Source organism: Pelophylax lessonae (assembly GCF_965119305.1).
Source record: "Pelophylax lessonae genome assembly, chromosome: 1".
In the NCBI taxonomy this organism is placed as follows: Eukaryota; Metazoa; Chordata; class Amphibia; order Anura; family Ranidae; genus Pelophylax; species Pelophylax lessonae.
Window position 1 is genome coordinate 300343724 of NC_138768.1, and position 25875 is coordinate 300369598.

The window sequence follows — 25875 nt, forward strand, 5'->3', positions numbered from 1 at the left end:
ATCAACTCAAAGTATGCATTTGCTTGGATAATAATACAAAGCAGTAACTACAATTAGCATTATATTTTAATAATGCCTATCCTCATTCAAAGCAGCTAGCATCTTCCCTAGCATGCTTACGAAATATTCCTTATTGGTCTTACCTGTCTAAACATTTCTGGGAAGTCATACACATAGGTGGTACCTAGAGTCTGAGCCTGAAATCGCTTTGACTGCAGCAGATCTTTGGTTACATAAGGGGTATTAATCAGCATCCCATGCATTTGTCCAGGTTTATCTCCATATGAATGAAACATAATCTGTTGAAAAATATACACATGTAAAATATATACCATTCTCAGTAATTTCTTCAAATAAATGCATGCTTTAAATAAAAAAAAAATACATAAGCAATAAAATACATAAGCTAAACTACTTTAAATATCCAGTAAACATTTAATTGATTCACATTTTACAGGCTTCTATATACATGTCTACCATTTCTGGCAAGCTGTAACAGGAGACTGATATTACTAGTAATCAGACTGGTTGGACTTTTTGTGCAATCTTCCGTTTCTCTCTATTGAAAAGAACAGAAATACCCAGCCTAAACAATCACATTGGTTGACTAATACAATGTCTCACAAAAGTAAGTACACCCCTCACATTTTTGTAATTGATTTTATTATATCTTTCATGTGACAACACTGAAGAAATGACACTTTGCTACAATGTAAAGCAGTGAGTGTACAGCTTGTAACAGTGTAAATTTGCTGTCCCCTCAAAATAACTCAACACACAGCCATTAATGTCTAAACCTCTGGCAACAAAAGGGAGTGCACCCCTAAGTGAAAATGTCCAAATTGGGCCCAAAGTGTCAATATGTTTGTGTGGCCACCATTATTTTCCAGTACTACCCTCGGGTGCAGGGACCATTTCTACTGATCCAACACCTGACGGCTCAAGTAATCCGCCTGCCAATTCTCCACTCCAGGGATATGCATGGCGGAGAGGGCTGGAACAAAGTTTTCTGCCCATTTTAGGATCTTGGCCACCTCCCGGGCCGCCAGAACACGCTTGGTGCCCCCTTGATGATTGACGTAAGCCACGGCCGTAGCATTGTCTGATTGAATCCTAACTGGACAACCTTGCAGACTATTCATCCAGTGACTCAGGCAAAGCTTTATCACTCTCAGTTCCAGGATATTGATCCCCCAGAGTCCAGGTCCCCTGAACACACATCCTTCCGAGTACTCCCCCCAACCGGACAGGCTGGCATCCGTGGTTACCGTGGTCCAATACAAGGGAAGGAAGGACTTGCCCTGACGCAGAGCCAAGGAATGGAGCCACCACAGTAAAACATTCCTTGTTTTGACTCCTTGTTCTGAACCGAATCAGGTTGTCCAAAGATTTTGGATCCTTGTTCCACTTGAAAATATCTTTGCAGAAGTCTCAAGTGGAACTGAGCAAACGGAACCGCCAAAGGTAGACACCATTAGGCCTAGTGCTCGCATGCAAGTCCGCAAAGAGGACAGATTGTTGGATAACAGCAAACGAATTGCCCTCTGCAACTTTTGCAGCTTTTCTGAAGGAAGAAACACCCTCGCAGAGGCTGAGTCTCGAGTCAGTCCCAGATAAACCATTTTGGAAGATGGGACCAGAGCAGATTTTCTTAAATTGATGGTCCAACCGAACTCTTGCAGAGTCCATACAGTGATTGACAAATCACCCACCAGGATTGAGTGCGAGTCTGCTCTTAAGAGGAGATTGTCCAGGTACCCCAGTATCGCAATTCCCCACTGTCGCAGTAATGCCAATACCGGAGCCAACACTTTGGTGAAGACCCTGGGGGCGGAGGCGAGACCAAAGGGTAACGCCACAAATTTATAATGCTCCTCTCCTACAGCGAAGTGAAGAAAACATTGGTGTTCAGCGTAAATAGGGATGTGTAGATATCGATAGATGCCAAAAATTCCCTCTGGTGTAGGGACACCACTGCCATGCGAATGGACTCCATCCGAAACCTCTGTACCCACACGAACCAGTTTAGAGCCTTGAGGTCCAGAATTGGACATAGTTTCCGTTATTTTCTGAGAACAGTTAACAGGTTTGAGTAGAACCCTTGAAAGCGTTCCTGAGAGGGAACCGGCACAATCACCCCTTGCGACAGCAGATCTTGTACAGCCTCTCATAGTCTTGGAACCCAATCGGATCAGTTCGTGGACCCATTTGTCCTGAATCAAGGAGGTCCATGGTTCCGGAAAGAAACTAAGACATCCCCCACCCCAGACACGGGTGAGAGCGTCCCTTCATGGAGACAGAGATTTGTCTGCGGATCTGGAGGGTCCTGTTCTCGGCTTACCCGACCACATCTTCTTCCCCGATGATCTAAATGGCTTTGATCCTTTCTCCTGCGTGCCGGAGGCATGAAAGGGCCGCCTATGTGCTGAAAAATAAGGGCCCCGTCTATTACGCAGTGACTTACCCTTAGCGGATTGAGGAAGAAGAGTACTCTTCCCACCTGTGAGTCCTGTGATAAGTATAGGCGGTCCCCTGTAAAGGGGAGATCTAATACAGCCTTTTTAGAAGCCTGGTCCACAGACCAGCTTTTTATCCACACCATCTGTTCTAATGGTTACCCCTACCACTGATACTCTGGCTACAAGAGGGGGCCGTATCTAACGACGCGTCACATTTAAACAGCAAAGCTTGGACTTTTTGGTCCGTTAGCTCTGAAAGGCCCAGAGGGAGCTGTTTAGCTTCCAAGTCACTTTTAAGTAACTTTGCCCATTACGTTATGGTCTGGGACACCAGAGTAATAGCGAAGACCCGTCTAAATATCAACCCCGCTATCACATGTAGGTGAAGGGACAGAGTCTCAATCCTTCTATCAACAGGGTCTTTAAAGACCGGAGACTCCCCCACCAGAACCAAAGTAGATTTGTTCAGTCTGGAGACAGGATGATCCACCTTCGGTAGGACAGTCCCTTTATTGATTACAGCGTCCGTGAAGGGGTTAGTGCTTCAAAGCAATTCGGTACCACTAATGTGTTTTAGCCGTCCCCGCTGTTCAGTGACAATTTTGTCAAAAGGCTCCAGGCAAGGTTTTCAGGACTTCAGGGACTTGCATGTGCCAAATGACACCTGCGTTCCTGACGCTGCAGAATCATCCGCCATTTTTAGAGTTTCCCGCTATAAGTGCCTCCACCAGAGCGTTTTACCGCGCGGCTGCAGATGAGGATATATGATCCTCCCCATCAGAGTGCGATGACGCAGAACCCACAGGGTAACGAGTCCGCGGCGGCCATATCAACCTCAGAATCTAAGAATACAGGTGAGGGCATTGGGCGCTTTTTGCCAGGTTTTCAAAAACTGCCATTAAGGCAGATAAGGGTTGCGACCGGGAGGTCCCCGCAACCACAAGGAGGGGGATCAGCAGATGAACTTTGCTCCTGGGACTTCAAGTAAACCCGGAGACAGCGCAGTGTCACTTTAAGAATCCTGCAAAAAAACATTCCCACACCGCTGCACCAGCAGTACTACAAGTCCCAGCGCACTAATGCACTGCAGATAGCGACCCACTGGGACCCCAATCGACTCACCATCGCCCGATATTGGGATTAGCAGAGTCGGTCTGATCTGTGCAGAAAGGATCCTCACAGGAAGAGGAAGTACCTGGGGGTCAGCACTAGAGCAAAAGCCTTGCCACTCCCTGCTGTACAGCGTACAAGGGGTGCTGACGGCCAAGGTACGCTGTGACTCAAGCCAAACCAGGTCGTGTGCGTATTGGCGAGGTGTTTCACTGCCGGACCAGCCCCCATCCATTGGGGCACTGTCGTGGCGAGGCCTAGCACGGGGCTGTAACCTGCACACGCTCGCTGGCCAGACTGGGAGACCATAAGGATCTAGAATATCCAGTCCGAAATCTCTCCTGTGGACTGAGAGTGAATGGACCTCCTTATATTTTCCGCTATTGGGACACCCTCACTTCCCTTTCTTCTTTTTCTGATCTCTCCTTTTTCTGTTGGATTTGATCTGACTCAATCCGAGTGGATATTGATCTTTCCTTGGTGCCTTTGGGGCACTTTTGTGAGGATAGGGGCACCTATACCTTTATTATCATAAGTATGGCTCTGCTAGGCCTTAAAATGTTCCAGTTCATATCTTGCACACGCTATATGGCAAGTGCTTCAGGAACCTTCCATTAGCCAACGGTATCTACGCACTCGACACAGCTGTGTTTGCAATGTGGTACGCAAATATACGGCCGCTCGGTGCCAAGGCCCACCCGCTGAGAGGCCGCATGTTTGCGTGCCATCAGTGACAAGAGTTTGGAAAAATTTGAATTTTCCTACAACTTACCTGAAAAATCCTTGGAGTACATCATGGGACGCAGAGCAGGCAATAATAATGACTTATCTGGGTTATACGCCACCTATAGGTGAATGGACAATGGCAAACCAATAGACCGGAAGTTCCCCCTTTATAACCCCTCCCACACAGGAAGAACCTCCGTTTTTGTATCAAGCAATGAAGAGCCTAGAAAAGAGGGGGAGGGACCTCTGTTTTTACAGGTAAGTTGTAGGAAAATTGCAATTTTTTTTATCGTACATCATGTGACACAGAGCAGGCCATAATAATGACTGGCATGTCCTAAAGCAATGCCCTTGAGGGAAGTAACACCGTAATCCCAAGACCACCCTCGGACAAAAAAAGGATCTATACTGCTGCTTGTAGCATGCTATGTCCAAATTGAGCCCCCTCTCGAGCTCTAACATCAACCTGGTAGAACTTAGTGAATGTATGTACTGTAGACCATGTAGCAGCCTTGCAAATCTGAGCCATAGACACTTGATGATGCACTGCCCATGAAGCACTTACCCTCCTGGTAGAGTGTGCCTTTAACCTAAAGGGTGGGACCTTACCCTTTAAGTCTGAACAATGTCCTGGCAAATCCATTTAGAAATATTTGAACCTGTTGCTGCCTGGCCTCTTTTAGGCCCTTCTGGCAGGACAAAAAAGCATCAGTGCTCCGAATTAGTGCTGAAATTTTCAAATAGACCTTGACTGCCTGTACTATATTGAGAGAATGTAATCCATTTTTCTTCTGTGATCTGAGGATTCTGAAAAAGGGAAGGCAAAGTGATATCCTAGTTTAGATGAAAACTGGAAACCACTTTGGGCAAAAAGGCTGGATGGGGCGCAAGACCACTCTGTCCTGGTGCAGGACCAAAAATGGCTCCTTGCAAGAAAGGGCCGCTAATTTTAACACCCTTCTAGCCGAGGTTACGGTGACCAAAAAAGCCAATTTCCTAGAGAACCAAGGGAATATGCCTGATAGGCACAGATGGTTGCTTCTGTAACACAGAGAACACAAGATTTAGGAACAGGGGCATAAGGGCAGCTTGACCAGCAGAACCATGCAAATCACACCTTGCAGAAATGCTCGCACCAAGAAGTGTCCCTATTGGTCTCTGAAAGAAAATAGATAAGGCTGAGATCTACCCCTTAATAGGTCCTAATGCCAGCTTCAATTCCACTCCTAACTGCAGAAAGGCAAGAACTATTCCAATAACATACTTGTGAGGATGCCATCTTTTGGACTCACACCAAGAGATGTAAGATTTCCAGACTCTATAGTAGATTTTTCTAGAGACGGGCTTCCTAGCCTTTATCAATGCAGCTAGAGCCGGACCCGAAATCCCTTGATCCTTCAAGATTCTGGTTTCAATAGCCAGACCATCAAATTCAGCAACCGTAAAGCAGGATGGCATATGGGACCTTGGAAAAGGAGGTCTGGACGGCATGGAAGTGACCATAGCTCCCCTACTGCTAATTTTACAATCTCTGCGTACCAAGGTCTCCTGGGCCAGGCCGGAGCCACCAGGATCACCGGTCTCTCCTTCACCTGTATTCTGCGCAGAAGCCGTGGCAGAAGTTGGCCTGGAGGAAAGGCATAGATCAGGGAGAACCGATGCCAAGGGATCATCAGCGCATCTATTCGGATAGCGATTGGATCCCTGGTCCTGGATACAAACTTGTCCAGCTTGTTGTTTAACCTGAATGCCAATAGATCTACGTCTGGGGTACCCCAACATCAACAAATCATTTGAAACACCTAGGGATGTAGGGACCATTCCCCTGGAAACAACTGCTGACGACTTAGAAAGTCTGCCTGCCAGGTGTTCACCCCCGGGATGAATACTGCCGACAGAAAAGGTACGTGTTTCTCTGCCAAAGCTAGAATGTAGTTCACCTCTTTCTGAGCTGCATGGCTCCTGGTGCCCCCCTGGTGGTTGATATAAGCCACTACAGTGGCAATGTAGTACTGAATCCTGACAGAACAATACAGCAGCCTGGCAGTTAAAAATACAAGTGCCAACTGAGCTGCCCGAAACTCCAAGATGTTGCCGGAAAGATGCTTTCTCCAGAATAGCCCCCTGGCCCAATAATGGCCCCTACCTTCCAGATTATTGGCAGAAAAGCCTTCCCCTTCTCTAAATTGTTGGGTATCAACCACCACGTGAGATCTCGCCTCACCTTTGGGGACAGTACCATTGGATAATCCAATCTTGGAGCGGACAGAATGCGGTTCTGGAAGGGCCTGGAATGAAACTGCGCATAAGGGATTGCCTTGAATGAGGAGACCATCTTGCCCAGCAATCTCATGCACAGCCGTATAGAGGGATAGGTGCAAAAAAGAATAATCAGCGCAATTATATATCAATATAAAGTGATATGGTGCTTATACCCAATTAAAATTGGGATAACAAAATACAAATAATAATCAATCAATTGTGTAATAATATACAGCAGCTATATTAAAACTCCCTCACTATCGGGAGCGTGATGGTACAATAATAAACAAATATATACAGCGCTATATAAAACCAAGAGTACTGAAATAAACCAATAAAGTGACAATGTGCTTAATACAAAAAATGTATATTAATATCTCATAAGTGCAATATATCAAGTGTCCATAAGGTGCATTTCAAAAATAAAGTGCATGAAAAGTCCAATCCACAAGTAGGCCCCTTACTGACGAAGTCATGATGCGCAAGCGTAAGACGCCACGCGTATAGGGGCGGAGACTTGGACGGACGAGCGGCGACCTCCCAGCACGGCTCCTCACAGCTATCATTGTTTGGTGTGTACGGTCCGCACATACCTTATTGTGCCCCATAGGTGAGTGCATTTCCTATTCATTTATAATAAAAGGATTGTAGCAGTGAGCACTTAGATCCTGTCATTCTTTTCTATTTATCTGCATACTGCATCCATGAGAGATATTGGTCTAGCAAGAGGTATCCATTGATCTCACCCTGATTGAGGATTCATTGCCTGTACATCATCTTAGTGAGGTGAGAGGCCACCTTGTGGCTAGATGGTGGTGGTGTTACGAGCACTGTATTATATTGAGACACCTATCAAGCACCTTATTTTTACCTTTTCTCACGGCTTGGCCTACTTGTGGATTGGACTTTTCATGCACTTTATTTTTTGAAATGCACCTTATGGACACTTGATATATTGCACTTTATGAGATATTAATATACATTTTTTGTATTAAGCACATTGTCACTTTATTGGTTTATTTCAGTACTCTTGGTTTTATATAGCGCTGTATATATTTATTTAGTATAGAGGGATATTTCCTCCCTCTTATGAACCTGACCATTCCTCTTATGGCCAGGACTTTTGCTGGAGTCAAAAAAACTCTTGCCTGGGCTGTGTCCAGAATCAGGCCAGATATTCTAGAACCTGAACTGGCCACAATGCTGATTTTTCTATGTTTAGAATCCAACCCAGGTCTTCCAAGAACTGGACTGTCAGGGTCACATTCCGTGTTAGCCCTGGGCCTGATCAATTCTTAAGTAACAGATTGTCTAGATATCCCACTATTGAGATCTCTTGAGACCTTAAGAATGCCAACACTGGGGCTAAGACCTTTGTAAACACCCGGGAAGCTGTGGCTAGGCCGAATGGCAAGGCCACAAGCAGAAAATGACACTGCCCCACAGCAAAACGCAGAAACTTTTGATGGTACCCGAAAATTGGCACATGCAGGTATGCATCTTTGCTATCTATGGATGCCAAAAATTCCCCTTCCTTCAGAGAAGATACCACTGAATGAATTGACTCCATGCAGAAGGACCGAATGATCAAGAACTGGTTCAGAGCTTTGAGATCCAGAATGGGTGTCACCATCGCAGTTTGGTTTTGGCACCGTAAATAGATTCAGGTAAAAACCTGTGAACCTTTTGCTGGTTGGAACATCCAAAATCACGCCCTGTACCCACAAGCGATCTAGGGCCTGGAACAAGGAATTCCTTTTCACTGGACTTGTGGGAACATTTGAACCTAGAAACCAAGAGGGAGGAAACTCCCGGAACTCTATCTTGAAGCCCTGAGCCACCATGGACAAGACCCACCTGTCCTGTACTACCTTTTCCCAAGCCTTTGAGAATTGTAGAAGCCTTCCCCGCACCCGTGAGAGTGGGGGCGCCCCTTCATAAAGCAGATTTGGAGCCGGTCTTAGCAGGCCTCTAGACACAGGATTTTTTCTGACCCTGAGGTCTCCTAAACTCTGATAGCTGAGGTCATCAAAACTGTTTGGAAGACAATGTATTAGGAGGCACAGGAACACTAGCAACCTTAAATATGGATGCTTATTCCTTCTTTTAACAGGCAACAGAGCACTCTTTCCACCTGAAACCTTTTGGATATATTTATCCAGATCCTCACCAAATAGACGCTCCCCTTGGAAAGGGAATCCCGTCAGTAACTTCTTACAAGGTAATTCCGCCGACCAATTCTTCAGCCACAAGACTCTGAGCATATGTACTGAGAGAAGTACAAAGCGAGACACCTGTTGAATGGAATTGTCCGGGAACTACCAATATCCTGGCGAATCAGTGAATTCGCGCATTGGCGCGAATGTGCATGCGCGCTCAAACACGGGCAAACGCAGTCAAGAATGTGCGTACGCCAAAGCGCACGCACGTACGCCATGCGTAAGGGCGCTTGGAGCCAAACGGCCTATTTAAAGCCAACAGCCACAACAACTAGTTGCTGGATGATCAACAGCCTCCCGTGTTTCCTGTGCCTTGTTAACCTGCTGATCTTGACTTCTCGTTGCCGACCGGGACTGTCTGACTTTGTTTCTCCTGGCTCCTGACCCCTTGGCTTGCTCTCGGATTCCTGTTGTCTTCTCCAATACTTGACCTCGGCTTGGCTCCTGACTTCGCTCCAGTATCCTCCCAGTCTGTTCAGGTTTGCACCTTGTAACTGCCTGGCTTGCCAAAGTGTTCCAGACCTGCTTGGGACTTCTCAACAAGTTGGTTCCTGCTTTCATCTGGTCATCCCAACCGGCAACTCGTGCTACTTTGGGCACAGCACTCCCTGTCCCACTTCCAGGGGTGCTCTGCACCCGCTGATAGACTGGTCCAAAGGGGAAGTATCCTTCTAATCAGCATACTGCCTCCAACATTGTATGACTCCTGAGATACCTCCTCCTGCCAGCTGTCTTTCCATTCAGCCTGTTTCCAATGCCAGCCAAGGTGTTCCCTCCGTCTATCATAACTTTCTGGACGTGTTTGATAAGAAAAAGGCGGACTCTCTACCACCTCACCGTCCCTATGACTGCCCAATAGAATTATTGCCTGGTGCTGAGATCCCTTTTGGCCATATTTTCCCACTTTCAGAGACGGAACTTCAAGCCCTACGGCAATACATCGATGAAAACCTCAGCAAAGGTTTCATTCGTCCTTCTTCTTCTCCGGCTGGAGCCGGAATCTTTTTTGTGGAGAAAAAGGACCATACCCTTAGGCCATGTGTGGATTACAGGGACCTGAATAAAATTACTATAAAAAACTGGTACCCACTCCCTCTCATTCCTGAGCTCTTCCAGAGGTTCCGTTCTGCTCAAGTCTTCACCAAATTAGACTTACGAGGTGCCTATAATTTGGTGTGGATCCGCGAGGGCGATGAGTGGAAAACTGCCTTTCGAACCAGTTTCGGGCATTTCGAATACTTGGCTATGCCCTTCGGACTGTGTAATGCCCCCGCCACTTTCCAGCACCAAGTAAACGATATTTTCAGAGAATTCCTGGACAATTTCCTCATAGTTTACTTAGACGACATTCTTATTTTTTCTACCACCCTGGAGTTGCACAGAATACATGTACAAAAAGTATTGGCCACTCTCAGAAAACACGGGCTTTATGCTAAAGCAGAAAAATGTGAATTTGAGAAGTCATCCATACAATTTCTGGGTCTGATTATCTCCACAGATGGAATAGCAATGGACCCTCAGAAAGTGTCTGCCATCCTGGAGTGGCCTGCCCCCTCTGACAAAAAGGGCATCCAAAGGTTTGTGGGTTCCGCAAACTTTTACCGAAGGTTTATTAAGGACTTTTCCCGCATCATTGCCCCCATTACGCAAATGACTCGGCAAAACACTTGGTTCCAATGGTCCCCAGAGGCCCAAAGTGCATTTGACAAGCTCAAGGCTGTATTCACCAGTGCTCCTGTGTTACAACACCCAGACCCAGCCTTAACTTACGAAGTCCTTGAAGTTGATGCTTCAGAAGTGGCCACGGGAGCAGTCCTATCTCAACGCCAGGGACCCAAGGCATTGCTTCACCCTGTAGCGTTTTTTTCTCGAAAACACAGTCAGCCCGAGAAGAACTACGATGTAGGGGACCGAGAACTATTGGCCATCAAGGCCGCATTAGAAGAATGGCGATATTTGCTGGAGGGCGCAGCCCACCCAATAATGATATTCACGGACCACAAGAACCTCGAATATCTCAGATCAGCCAAACGCCTAAGACCTCGGCAGGCCAGATGGGCACCATTCTTTTCGAGGTTTAACTTCCACCTCACATACCGGCCAGGCTCTAAAAATGGGAAGGCAGATGAGCTCTCGCGGATGTTCCCTGAAACTCCTGTGGTTGTCACCCCCAGTACAATTCTGTCCTCTCAAAACTTTCTTTTACTCCAGCCTGATCTTAGGACCACCCTTGAACTAGCCTCTGCCTGCTGCACTGCTCCTGAGACTGCTACTCTCAAAAAACGGGGAGAAATTTTTTTGCATGAAGACAAATTCTTTGTACCCCAGGAAGCCAGACTTACGGCTCATGACCAAGCGCTTCATGACCATCAACTTGCTGGTCACTTTGGGGTCCGTAAGACCTTAGAGCTAATTCAGCGATCCTATTGGTGGCCAAACCTAAGAAAGGACTGTAAGGACTATGTGAGTTCCTGTACGACCTGCCTTCGGAGTAAAGGCAGTCACGTCCAAGCCTGGGGTCTGTTGAAACCACTTCTGGTCCCAAAACAACCGTGGGAAATGTTGTCCATGGACTTTATAGTGGACCTACCTTCTTCGGAGGGATTCTCCACAATTATGGTGATAGTAGATCGCTTGTCTAAAATGGCCCATTTTATTCCCATGGTTGGCACTCCTTCGGCCGTGGACACGGCACATACCTCTGTCAAGGAAATAGTGAGGCTACATGGTCTACCCGGCAGCATTGTGTCCGACCGTGGAGTACAATTTACTTCCAGATTTTGGAGGTCTCTCTGTAAAGCCTTGAATATTGAAGTCTGCTTATCTTCAGCATATCACCCCCAAAGTAATGGTCAAACAGAAAGAACCAACCAAACCCTTGAGCAATATCTCTGCTGCTTTTCCACATTTTCACAAGACAATTGGGTAGCCTTACTCCCGTGTGCCGAGTTTGCGTACAATAACACAATTCATGCTTCCACGCAGCAGTCTCCATTTTTTGAAAACTATGGGTTTCCCCCATCCTTTTTATCTAACCCTGTGTCTGAAACTACGGTACCTGCTGTTCAAGATAGGGTAGCCTTCCTCCAAGAAAATTTTCTGCTATTACAGAAGACAATGCAAAAGGCACAAGAAGCCTATAAGGAATGCTACGACGGGAGAAGGAGGGATAGCCTGGCCTTGAAGGTGGGAGACAAAGTGTGGCTGTCCACTCTTAACCTTAAGTTGGCCTGCCCATCCAAGAAGCTGGGTCCAAGGTTCATTGGCCCCTTCCCGATCAAGAAAATGGTCAACCCTGTGGCTTTTGAATTATGCCTTCCAGATACTTACAAGATTCACCCAGTCTTCCACGTGTCTTTGCTTAAACCAGCCAATCCTGGTCCTTTTCCTGGAAGAGATAGCTTGCCTCCACCTCCGGTTGTAGTAAATGGAGAAACTGAATATGAAGTGGAATCCATCCTGGACTGCCGTAGACGAGGAAAGCAAGTCCAGTATTTAATCAAATGGAAGGGCTATTCTCTGGAGGAAAGTTCTTGGGAACCTGCTGGTAATATACACGCTCCCAGACTGTTACGTGACTTTTTCAAAAAATTCCCTGAAAAACAGGCTCTGTTAGGCATCCGGAGGCTGCCCCTCAGGGGGGGGGGGGGCACTGTCAGGGAACTACCAATATCCTGGCGAATCAGCGAATTTGCGCGAAAGCGCATGCACGCTCAAACACGGGCAAAAGCAGTCAGGAATGTGCGTGCGCCAATGCGCACGCGCGTACATCATGCGTAAGGGCGCTTGGCGCCAAACGGCCTATTCAAAGCCAACAGCCACAACAACTAGTTGCTAGATGATCAACAGCCTCCCGTGTTCCCTGTGCCTTGTTAACCTGCTGATCTTGACTTCTCGTTGCCGACCCGGACTGTCTGACTTTGTTTCTCCTGGCTCCTGGCTTGCTCTCGGATTCCTGTTGTCTTCTCTAATACTTGACCTCGGCTTGGCTCCTGACTTCGCTCCAGTATCCTCCCAGTCTGTTCCGGTTTGCACCTTGTAACTGCCTGGCTTGCCAAAGTGTTCCAGACCTGCTTGGGACTTCTCAACAAGTTGGTTCCTGTTTTCATCTGGTCATCCCAACCGGCAACCCGTGCTACTTTGGGCACAGCACTCCCTGTCCCACTTCCAGGGGTGCTCTGCACCTAGCCGCAAGGGGAACATTCTGGCTTCGGATCGGGTACGTGACAGGAATCGTTGAGAGCATCTATTGCAAAACCCAAGGCGCAAGGAAGCTCTGCCAATTCCTCAGTAGTTTCCCCTTGAGTAGGCAGGTTCCTAGCCAACCTCTTAAAACAATCTTTTTAAGAAATGGCAAATTTCTATTGCCGCTACTGCCAGCTGAACCGCCGACTCGGCAACGGCAAATGAGGATTTTAGTAAGGACTCCAACTTTTTATCCGCAGGGTCTTTAAATGACCTGGGCATTGTCAACCGGACAGGTTACATTTTTATTCATAGAAGAAATAGCAGCGTCTACCAAAGGCATACACTACTTTCTTTTGAACTTTTCCTCCATAGGATATAGCAAGGTAAACCTTTATGGAGGCATAAACACCCTATCAGAGTGATCCCAATCCGCATACACCAGCTGTTCCAGTAGAGGGTGTAAAGGGAAATGCCTGGGAACTTTGCTGAGGGCGTAAGGAGCCCAATGAAGAGAAGGAGGCTTCTGACACCTCTAATGGAGGCAATTTAAAACCAAACCATTTTGGTAAAAGACTGAATCAGCAACCTCTGAGAGTGAGAGGCTGAAAATATGTCCTCAGGGCCTGACTCTTCTGAAGAGGGATCTCCAACCTTCCCCCCTTCCAGGTCGTTCACAGCTACTTCCTGAATATCCTCTACCCAGAGGACTAGGACCATCCAATCCTGATGGTGGAGCACTTGCTTACCTTCCTGCTTCCCCCCCCCCTACTTCTTTTTCTGGAAGCCATTGCTTTCTTTAAGAAAGACCCAAATCTGAGGTGAGAACCTCTTTGCGTTATCCTGTGTAGTAAACCGTGATCCAGCCTTCCGCAGCTACCACAGTTACTACCCCCCCCTCCAGAAACTTGTACCTGCAGCCGTGCCCAAGCCCCATAGACTCACATGCCCCAATGAAACCTGCTCTGTGTCCTTTGCAGCTTCAGCCAGCAGCTCTGCAAACTTTTCCCGCCTTTCAAGCCGATAAAGCATGCATCCTTGACTTCAGTGACTAGTTGTGTCTCCCTACACTATGTGCATTTATAGAAACCACAGCCCCATAGCGTAGGATGACAAGGCATGCCACTACTCCTCTCTCTTCCTCCCCCCTTCTTCTCCAAGCCAACACACTGTCTCAATACTGCACTGTCAACTCTTTCCTGTGAAAACCAGAAGTTCAGACAAACAGTATAAAGAGAGCAGGATAAAGTAGCAGTTGTAAACTGTAAGTGCTGGGGTAAGAATTTTAACAAATCATTTATTGGGGGATTGTTTATGTTATTGTGCTCAGTGTGTTATACCAAAAACACTACGGGATTATTACCACCTTATGTTACCTCTGCATAAAAAAATGTGTCATGGATATTGACAGATACAAAAGGAGTTCTTTCACACAAAACAAAAGACACTACTCAGAAAGCAGTAGTCAACCAAAAACACAACACACAGTGGCAAAGCACCGATCCTCTTTGGTACTTTGTTGCATATCACTCACATGTCCAGTGCTGGGATCTGTCAGCTCTTTATACAGGCTCATATCCAGGTAGTAGCCGGACTCATTGGTTAGGAACAGGCGGATTGGTATAGCTTTGCCTGTTGGAGTTATTCTGATGTTGATCTTCACTTCAGCTTGAAGTACCCGCAGTTTCCACAATCGGCTGCCATATCTCATTACCATAGAGCGGACTGACTCCTCAATCTACAAAAAGAAAAGGTCATCATTAACATGATAGGCAGAAGGCCTAAAGCCCCCATACACATGATCAGAACATTGTACAAAAAATACTGCTTTCGAATCAATCATGCGATAATCTGATCGTTAGTACACAGCTTTCACACAAACACTTTTCTTGTACGATACCAGATCGTATGAGTTTTCATCCAAAAATACAATACAAATACAATAATACATTAAATCACTTCTGAATTTTAATTCTGACGTACGAGAATTTTCTTACTTTAGTAACCCCTTTGTTTTCAATATAGAGACTAGCATGCAAAAGAAAAAAAAAAAACACGATGATCATTTGTCTGATAACCTCATCGTGTGTACTAGGCTTAAAAGTTTGATTATTAGTTGTGAACCATAGAAATGACCTCATGGAAAAAAATGTCTATATTAGTCTGGCAACCCCATTAAGGCATCATATTTTTCTTTTAGACTTTCAGACACGAGGCCTAAAACATCAGCCATTGCCTTTTGATATGCATCAGTTCTTAAATCTTTAACACCTGCATGTACTGCGGGAAAATGTACAATGCCACTACTAGCCTTTTCTTTTGTAAAAGCTAGTTAACCTCTATATCTCCACCTAATCCTTACAAGTAACACAAGGATGCATAATCCTAAACCCAACCATAATTCAGCCCTTAATACTCCCCAACGATTTATCCCACAAGTTTGTAATTCATCAGTGCTAATGCATATAACAATCCTATCCAAAATGTACCTACACTGAATGTCAACAATATTGTTCTAATCCTGATCTGACACAAACCTCTGATCTACATATATTTATCTCTAATGCCCTTAGGGAATTTATAAGCGGCACCAATACTCTGCTACACCTCTATATTTTCCCGGGAATTTTGGTTTCTATCTAAAACTTAAGAATATACACTATTTTACCAAAAGTATTGGGACGCCTGCCTTTATACGCACATAAACCTTAATGGCACCCCAGTCTTAGTCCGTAGGGTTCAATATTGAGTTGATCCACCCTTTGCAGCTTCCTTCCTGTTCCAACATGACTGCGCATCAGTGCACAAAGCAAGGTCCATAAAGACATGGATGAGAATAGAATGCCATTAAAGTTCATGTGCATGTAAAGGCATGCACCACAATACTTTTGGTAATATGGTGTATATTTATAGAATAGACTGTGGATTTAAATTGAATTATTACAATAAAAGAGAAACATGGACTTAAAAAAAAACATTTATACTTACCTAGGTGGATGAAGCAATAATCTGATACTGCATTTGTCCCCCACTGCTCTTCAGTGAGAACTGAGTAATCAAACACCGCTGATCGCACAGCTCTTCCCCTCCACTCTGAGCAGAGAGCCATCACTGTCAGTCAGCGGCTCTCTACTCTGCCCCTCCCGCACTCACTGGAGCGCTGGGCTGTGGAGGGGGTGGGATGGGCTGGGGGATTGCTGAGAGGCTGACCCAAGTGCCAGTCGAGGCATCTGGGTGGATCCCGACCATATATTCAGGATCTTTCCGAAGCATGGAAAGGCTGAGTGATGTCTGCTGACAGCAGACTTTAGCATGCTGTTGGCTAAAAGCGGGTCACAGGAGGGCAGAACGGACTGTTCCCCTGTGACCTACAGGAGAAGTATAACCAAAATAGCTTTGGCTATACGTCTCCCTTAACTCTCTTATAATTTCATACAAGTTTATAAGCATTGGGATGTTTGGTATAATAATCAGGCCAAGAAGCATTATTCGTTAAATGGAACAGTTAAAGACACCTTTGAAGGATCCATGATGACAGTGGGGACAAAGTTAAGGAAGATGTGGTTGCAGTCAGTCCGGACACTAGTGTTGTTAAAAGCTACTTCTAATTCATCCATAGCCTCCAGCAGAAGACGCTCTCCTTCATTCTGGAGGTACTCAAATGAAGCTTCCTATAAAGATAAAACCAATTAAAATGAATATAGCTACTATGTCTGGTTAACTTTGGATACTTTGTTCTACTAAATATATCAATCCCAAAAGCACACTTATTCATACAACAACAGAAGCAAAAGAAGCATAGCAAAAAAACTAATTCCAATAGGGCATATTGGTCCTACACACATACTCCGATTTCTGCCAATTTTCTGTTAGGTTTGTATGTACAGCATTGGATTCAGATAGGGATTTTCCCATTTAAGGATATTATGGACCCATAAATATACAAACTGTTACATTTTGACAAGGTCAAGAGGCAATTTGGAAATTCAAATTGTTTTACCACCATTTGCGCATAAGATGTTCCAGATGCTAAATTTTTCAGAGGCAGAAATGCCAGTGGAAATCACGGGCCCTTGTACAACATACCTGACAGAGCACCCCCCTTCCCAAACCGTAATAGCTGCTTGTTTTTAGCCATGACAAAACCATCTTTCCAATCTCCACTAGTATCTAGATGCTTGGCTCAGTAATCAAATGCTGCCTCTAAAACATTTGGCTAAACACATGCAAATGGAAAATTAGGTTGAAGAGCACCTGAACTGTGGCTATGGCAAAAAAACTAGTTACCAGTAGTGACTGTAGGCTTCTTGCGGCTGATCTTTTCCTCATTCAATTTCCCCAATATGGAGGTAACCATCTTAATAGAGGAACAGGGCTTTGCACCAAAATAATCAATGTCAGGTAATATTTAGGAAGCAGCAGTAGAGGTGGAGGAACACAGATGCAGATAGTAGAGAATGCATGCAATACAAGGTCCTCAGGTACTGATTTCTCTCCAGCAAACACAGTAGCGACATTAATAAATCTCACTCCAAATCTCCTGAAAATAGCAGCCAGAGGCACCAGGGCACCCTCTTGAGAATAGCAGTAAACAGTTATAAAACTGTAGAAACCAGGGTTCATAGGCACCCAGATGAACCAGGGGGTGTACGGCTATTTTTTAGAAGGAATTTACACAAAAGATTTTTCAGGGCACTGCTCAGGTACAGTTAACATTCTAGTTATTCCCTATAAAACAGAATATCTTTAATTTTTACGTTCAGGTCCATTTTAGGAGACTACTGCAGCCTAATTTATTGTGTATGACTTATTTGATACCAATGAAAAATTCCTGGAACTTTAAAATGAATAATAACATTGCTGAAAGAATTACCTTTGTCACAAGGTCGGAATGTCGGATAATGGCTCGAATGAAGAACCTATAATCTGTCACCTCTATACCAGCAGCTACCTTTGCTGCCCCAAGGTAGAGGTGCATCTTGTGGTTGGCACATGGCACTGCATTCAAGTCAAAGTTTCTCATTCTGTTCAGCTCAAGCTGAAAGGCTAGAGCAGGCTCCAAATGCCTGTAGATACGATCTTCTGCAAACTAGGAAAAAACATACGAATATGGTTTTTAATACATAATTTACATTACTGTCCCCTGGTAATCTAAAACGTGATCCTTGCTCGATATCCATCTGTGTGATAATATGCAGATATTTCTCTTCATTCAACCCATTCTTAGTAACAGCAACTACTCTTGCTCATTGACTGGTATCACATCTTAAAGTAGATGTAAACCTATGTATCAAACAATTGCCTTTGGACATGCTTGTTTTCATCTTTTTCATTTTCATTCTTTATGGCATCTCAGTGATGCTAATCTCATGTAGCCATTTCATGTCTACATGCATATACTCCAACCAAGGCTACATGGTGTCCTAATGGGTACAACAATGGACCATGCCAGTGCAAAGGCCTCTTGTAGTCTTTAGCCAGTGTGATAGGGTGGCAGTGCAGTACCACAACTGGAGACGTGGAAAGAGCGTTGCCACCTATCACAGAGGTGCATGAACAAGGACCGCCAGGAATTATATTACAGCAATCTGCAGTTTTAGTGGACGTCATAGGACGTCCTGGAGTTTAAGTGGTTAAATCTGAATGAAACCAGATGGTCCCTGGTCAGCTCTATGACTCTCAGGGGCCGTAAAGTTGTATACCCTGCCGTGTATTCGGCTGGAAAGCCTGAGATCGTTTTTTTCTTATCTTAAGCATATTATAGACCCCCACATCTCTCCATAAAGTGGATTGGTCATGCCCTATTCCTATTACAAGGGATGTTTACATTCCTTGTAATAGGAATAAAAGTGATAAAAAAAAAAAATTCAAGGGAAAAAGTGTCAAAATAAAAAATAAAACTAAAATAAACAAAAAAAAAATTAGAACGCCGTTGCGCAAGCATATGTAAACGGCGTTCAAACCACACGTGCGGAATCGCTGTGAACGTTGGAGCGGGATCAATAATTCTAGCCTAAAGGCCCGTAAACACTTGATGGAAATCGGACGAAATATCCTCCGATTTTTGTCTCTCTTGCTCAGTGTTCATTCCCGTTTTTAGTTGACAGTGCATAAATGTTCACAAAATTTCTCGTTCGATTTTTTTTTTTGGGACATTTGTTCCTAGACTTCCGGGTTGTCAGCAACTTAAGATCATGCGCGGTCTTTTGTATCCGATTTTTCGCGGACGTACTGCAAACACATTAAACGAAAAATGGTCCTCTGGGGACAGACGATAAAAATTTTGGTGTTTGTCCCTCCGTTTTTTTTTTCGTTGAAAATGTCGGCATCGGCTGCTGAAAGTTGTGTACACACTAGGCGAAAATCGTACGATTTTACCTCGGACGGGAATTTTCGGAAGATTTTCTACTAGTGTGTACCCCACTTAAGACCCCCTCTGTAACTCTAAACAGGTATCCTGTGAACATTTTTAAAGCATCCCCTATGGAGATTTGCAAGTACAGTAAAACCTTGGTTTGAGAGTAACTTGGTTTAAGAGCGCTTTGCAAGACAAGCAAAATTTTCAAATAAATTTTGACTTGATATACAAGCGATGTCTTGATATACAAGTAGCCTCAAGTCACAGCTGAGTATAAAAGAGAAGAGAGGCGCCTCTAAGTGTAGCAATATGGTTAAATTTAATGAAGGTACAACATGGTTGATGATTGGAACAGGCACATCTAAGGATGCAGGCATCAGGGGTAAAGCTGTCCACATAGGACCATCCTCCGCACCGTCATCTACGTCATCCTTTCCATGCTGCCCCTCGCTTTCAGATCGCTTTACTGCAGGGTGGTCTTCCCGGTCAGGATTACAGACTAGCAGTCGGTGGTGCAGAAGATGGTCTATGTGGACAGCTTTACCCCGGATGCCTGCATACTTAGATGTGCCTGTTTTATTCATCAACCATGTGAGTTGCTAAATGTTATACCTTCATTAAATGGAACCATACTGCTACCCTGTAGCTCCTGCTGGATTTTGCTTCCAATCCCCTTGTGGAAGCGGCTATTTGTGGATGGACATTGTATGGTTACACAACCTATCGCAATGCGATAATCTTTTTATATGGACTATAAATTGAAGGATTTATAAATAAATGGTTGTGGAACGAATCATCTGAGTTTCCATTATTTCTTATGGGGAAATTTGCTTTGATATAAGAGTGCTTAGGATTACAAGCATGCTTCCGGAACGAATTATGCTCGCAATCCAAGGTTTTACTGTACCTAAGTTTGGCGCCATTCCATGAGTGTGTGCAATTTTAGAGCATGACATGTTAGGTATCCATTTACTCTGCGTAATATCATCTTTCACATTACACAAAAAAATTTTTTAAAAAATCTGTCTGACTTTAGTGGGTTTTTTTTCCGTTAATTCATGAAACTGTTGTTTTTTTTTTTTTTTGTTTTAAAAAAAAAAGCGTTTGAAAAAATTGCTGCGCAATATCGTGTGATATAAAAAGTTGCAACAATCAACATTGTATTCCCTAGGGTCTCTGCTAAAAAAACATATATAATATTTGGGGCTTCTGAGTAATTTTCTAGAAAAAAAAAAAAGATGATTTGTGGTAAGGGAGGAGTGCCAATATAGGCCAGGTATGGAAGTGGTTAGAAACCAGCAGATGACTTCTGCAATATTAATAAAGTGTTAAATGTTATGAGAAATGTTAAGGGCCCTTTCACTTTTGCGTTAAAAAAAAGTGCCTGAAAAAGATAAAGAAAAATGCTTCCCTTTAAAATCAATAAATGTGTTCACACTGGGGCGCTGAGCTTCTGCTGCGGCAAAAAAAAATCCTGCTCGCAACATCTTTGGAGAATGTTTCGGGCATCTCTGTGGATCCTGACTAATGTCGGGATCTTTCCTGAGGCTAGCTCAGCTGAGTGAGCGGACTTTAGCTCACTGTTAGCTGAAAATGTGTAATAGGAGTGCAGAACTAACTGCATTCCTGTGATCCCAAGGGGAAGTGTAGACAAAATAGCTTTGGCTGTACTTCTCCTTTAATTAAGCTTCCTGTAAATAAGCTTTTCAATAATAGTGAAGTGTCTACAGGTGTTGCTACTTTGCACAATTATATATTGTGAGACTGACTGTCACTGTGTAAAGATGCAGCAAAAGCCTGTTATAGAAGATAAAGTGTCCCTGAACAGATGTTGGACTGATTGAAGTCCGTGGGTGTTGTTAATAAGAGAATATTCCCTAGCCTGTCCTTGCTCCTATGTGTTGTGGGGGCAGCGTGTCCCCAAGCCTACACAGACAGGCCTCCGGAGCTCTGAGAGGTAGAGATTGTGAAGGGAAAAAGATAATCTGCTTCCAAACAGACCAACGTTTCTGAGCTAAGCAAGTAGCAGCTCTGTTCTAGAGAGTAAAAAACAGAGCTCTGCAAATGAAAAGCTAGGAGGCTAGAGTACATTTGTGTTCATTATTCCGCTAAACCCCTTTATGGGTAGAACACAGTTTCACTTTGACATTTTGGATAATAAAAGTGGACAAATAGCCGTAAAACACATTCTGCTGAGTAGATTGAGTCCTTTGAAAATTCTCCATTTGAAGCTAAATTTCACAATATGTGCATGGGAGCAGCCATACCTGCTCATTATATATACAGGCTCAGCTTCCTGCTTTGCATCAAAATGGCTCTTTTCCTGATCTTTATGCAATGTGAATCTTAGCTGGACAACACACTGAAAATTATGTACAGTCTACGTGTATGTTGCTAATATCTTATGCATATAAAAAATTGTGTAACTGCGCTAAGAGCTAAAAAAGAAGAAGAGCAGCAGCTATAAGTGAGACTACACCAAACAACAAAATTAAGATAGAAAAGCTGCGCTAATATGAACCAGTAGGTAATGTGCAAAAACCATACTAAATAGGTTATGTTGATAAAAAAAGAATAGTGCCTGTAGGACAAATAACATTTAATACTCAGTGAAACACTAGACTGATTGATGTATAACATAAATCTGAGTGACCACTAGAAATCACAAAGAAATAAATGAAAAGTAATGTGAAATAATCCATAATAATCAAGGCATAAATAATACTCTCATATAAAGTCCCAAAGTTGAATCCAAAAACAAAGTGATGTGATAAAGATGTGAAGCTAAATCTGCAGTCACCCCAGTGATCCAACGACAGTGACACACTTATCTCCTTACCAGAACACTGGTAAAAGACTGTAAACACCTCCTCACAGCACCACTATGATTAGGAATCCTTCTTGCAACAGGTAACCATGGATATGGCCAGGAGAGAGTGAACTAATTCTGATATGGATCGAAGTGAACTCCAGTGGTGCCACACAAGAAAAAGGGGCTCGATAGTGTAATAACGCCAAAACATTTATTAAGAAATTAACTTTCACTGTCGTTGGATCACTGGGGTGACTGCAGATTTAGCTTCACATCTTTATCACATCACTTTCTTTTTGGATTCAACTTTGGGACTTTATATGAGAGTATTATTTATGCCATGATTATTTATGGATTATTTCACATTACTTTTCATTTATTTCTTTGTGATTTCTAGTGGTCACTCAGATTTATGTTATACATCAATCAGTCTGGTGTTTCACTGAGTATTTGATGTTATTTGTCCTACAGGCACTATTCTTTTTTTATCAATATAACCTATTTAGTATGGTTTTTGCACATTACCTACTGGTTCATATTAGCAAAGCTTTTCTATCTTAATATCTTATGCATGACATTTGTTAAGAGACAGATTAAATGCACCGAGCCACTGAGCACTCTCTTTAATAGCTAAGCAACACATTTATATATTTAGTACAATAACAAATATATGGAAAAGTTTTGTAAAAATGCGAGTTTTACAATAATAAACACAAAACTTTGTGGAAATACACTATATTTTCCCTTGGATATATAAAAATAACGAAATTAACAAACCTCATCTCTTGCCCTAAAAGTAAAGAACTTTGGGAACTCTCTCTAAAAGGGAAAACATAAAAGATAAGTATTAGTTATTCTAAGTCAAAAAGTCAGACATGTTCACATATTTTTAAGATTCAGCCAGTCTATTCAACTGATTGATAAAGAAGACCCATTTAGAAATCAACATATCCTTGCAATAACTGTCATGATCCTCTAAACAACAATGTTGCATATTCAGGCTATCAATTGCATAGGTCAACAGGCTCAGCTAAAAAGTACAGTTTAAATTTGAAAATGTTAGCTCCATACATTATATGTATGCCAGTTGAATGAAATGCTGGAATTTTCTCTTGGTCAGATATCCCCCTCTATCCTCTGCTCTGCCCAACTATTGCCATTATCAAAAATCAAGAAATGATATCACAATCCCCAAAAGGATTCTACATAAAGTAGTACTTGATTGGAGAGTTTAAGTTACAATAGAAAGATGGCCCGGGAAAAAAGGGGTAGAGACACCAACCACTAAGTAAAATTATTCCATATATTAGAAGCCATTTAAACGTTGCAGACGCAGATGCCCATCCAGTATTAAAATATAAGCCATTCTGAGAGTTGTGCCTTTAAGGACAGGCCAGCTGAGTGACTTTTAAAATTTCGCTAGATGTACTAATAGAGGTCAATGTTAACATAGGGGATAACTTCAAATAATACATTTACAGCATTACTGTAGCAAAACCCTAATATCCCCGGACAAGTAAATAGATTGTGTCGCCTCACCAACCTTTTGAGCTATTAAGAAAGTGATTCTCCGAAGTCCATAGTCCACCAAAATGTTTTTCTGTAGAAATAGATAAAAAGTAGAGCAAGTGAAAGCTTGAAACAAAGAAAGTAAATACATTGAGGGCTCATTCACACCAGCCCTATTGAGCTGCATTGAGCAGCATTGACCAACACACAAACAAGGCAATTTTCATCAGGTCCTATTTCTTCAATTAACATCAACGAGCTTAAAAAAAAAAAGAAGAGAAAGAAGAATTCTTATGCAGCACGTTGCAATGTACTATACGACATCACAATGCGCTGCCATGCATAGACCTCAATAAACTGTCAGGTTTGAACAAAATTTATAAAAAACAAACAATGGGCATGAGTTATGTGAACCTGAATATGGGCCCGTTGGTGTGAATGGGCCCCTGTTCATCCAAACCCTTTTTCTTTTGTTTGTGGTTAGAATGGAGAAAAGTTAGAACTATCATTCTGTTTTAACTGCTATCCGGGTCTCCATTAGAGAAATTCCCCTCACTTCTGTGCTGGTGACACGAACAAACAGGAAGTGAGGGAAAATCTCCAACAGCAACACACAAGAGAATTAACTTTTTTTAAAATGTTATTTATATTTTTAAAACAGTAGGGAAAGGCGAGCTTTGTCTGTTTGCCTTTGTTAAAGATGATGCCTGGTAAAACTGCTGTTACGGAAACAGAAAGTAATGGGACATTTCTCTAAAGGATAGCAGTAAAAATCTGACAAGGTTACTGTCCCTACCTTTGACTGGGCGAAAGTTCTGAACTCCGTCACCAGCTCTTCATCTTCCATTCGGTCAGCACACTTTAAGGAAACATTGAGAATGTGGATTGGCTCTTCCCGGATGCTCTAAAAACATGATCATAATAAAACATTATGTTGGCAGTGCTTGGCAGATCTTATTAAAGTCATTCATTTAAATGATGGCATATATGACTAAAGTTTATATACACATTATCTTTCCTTTATATCTCAATACTGTCAAGTTGCTGCAGAAGGTATAAGCATCTTCTGTCTATTATTTAGCTAGGTACTTTGATCTTCCTGTTCATATCACAAAGTGGGTGTTTGTACAAAACCAGTGACATTGACAAGGTAATGCATTACTGGGAAATATATCTATTAAAGTATAACTAAAGGCAAAACTTTTTTCATTTCATTTGTCTTGTTTACCATTATCATTGAAGGTAAAAGAAAATCCCAGATTTTGGGGTGTACCCAGAAAAGTAATAGAGTTCTGGTGACCTGGTGAGTCTCCAGGGAATTACCTTAATTTGCAGGGACTTTCTCTCACTTCCTGTTTGGCTATGGGATAGAAAGTGAAGGGAAATCCCTGCAATGGGATATAGATGGCGGAAAAAAAAAATCAGAAAGGGGTTTGAACCCTCCCTTGCTCTATCCAAAATTAAAAAAGATTTTGCCCATAGTTCTGCTTTAATCATACATAAATATATAAATTAAATATAAAACAAAGGGACTGGAGCTCCACTTTACGGAGGAGTCATTGCTATTAACATGAACATACTGTTGTCTGCTGTACCTTAAATAATGAGCTTAGATTCTCTTCTGACAGATTACAAAGAAAGTCTTATTGTTTTTCTAATAGGGAATTTTTTTAGTATTAGATTTACAGACATCTTCCTTTTTCTTTATTTTATTCATATGTATCACACCATTTGCAGTTACTGACAAAAAAAAACCTGCCATACAACCTATATAAGTAATTTTATCCTTCCTTGGTACTTTACGTATAGTGTAATTCTTCTAAGGATGCTCTTTCACATAGAGAAAGACTGTCCAAAAATATAGCTTTTAATATTTCTATGTTAAGATGTAAAGTCCTTTTAAATAATGCTAAAAATGCAAGTGCACCTTTCTGCGAAGAGCTGATGCTACAGTGTTGTGAATAATGGTCACATGCTTCTATTTGTCTGAAAATTCAATAAAATAGACTGCAGAATAGTTATTGGCTTCTAATTATTAATTTGTCGTTAAAAAGCAGTAAATATAACATAAGTATAATTTTTAAATGAAGTGGTGTTAAGATTCCCAGTACAGCTGATTCAAACCGACTTCTGTACAATAAATAGGCAAATTGGCGGGGAAAAAAAAAGAAAAGGGTTATTTTAAATATTAATATATCTTTAGGGGAACAGATAACAAGTGCACACGTTAGGTGT

General features: G+C 42.9%; 1 protein-coding gene across 4 annotated transcripts in view; it reads right to left on the reverse strand.

The window, feature by feature from the left end:
* Positions 1-25875, reverse strand: part of ACACB (acetyl-CoA carboxylase beta) — a 224839-nt gene that overhangs the window by 31730 nt on the left and 167234 nt on the right. For all 4 annotated transcript variants that reach the window (XM_082243009.1, XM_082243007.1, XM_082243006.1 and 1 more), the window contains 7 exons: positions 24437-24544; positions 23675-23731; positions 22909-22950; positions 17835-18050; positions 16477-16632; positions 14496-14699; positions 144-299 (listed from right to left, as the gene is read on the reverse strand). In XM_082243009.1, the coding sequence (XP_082099135.1) occupies positions 144-299; positions 14496-14699; positions 16477-16632; positions 17835-18050; positions 22909-22950; positions 23675-23731; positions 24437-24544 (939 nt within the window). The remainder of the gene's footprint in view (positions 1-143; positions 300-14495; positions 14700-16476; positions 16633-17834; positions 18051-22908; positions 22951-23674; positions 23732-24436; positions 24545-25875) is intronic.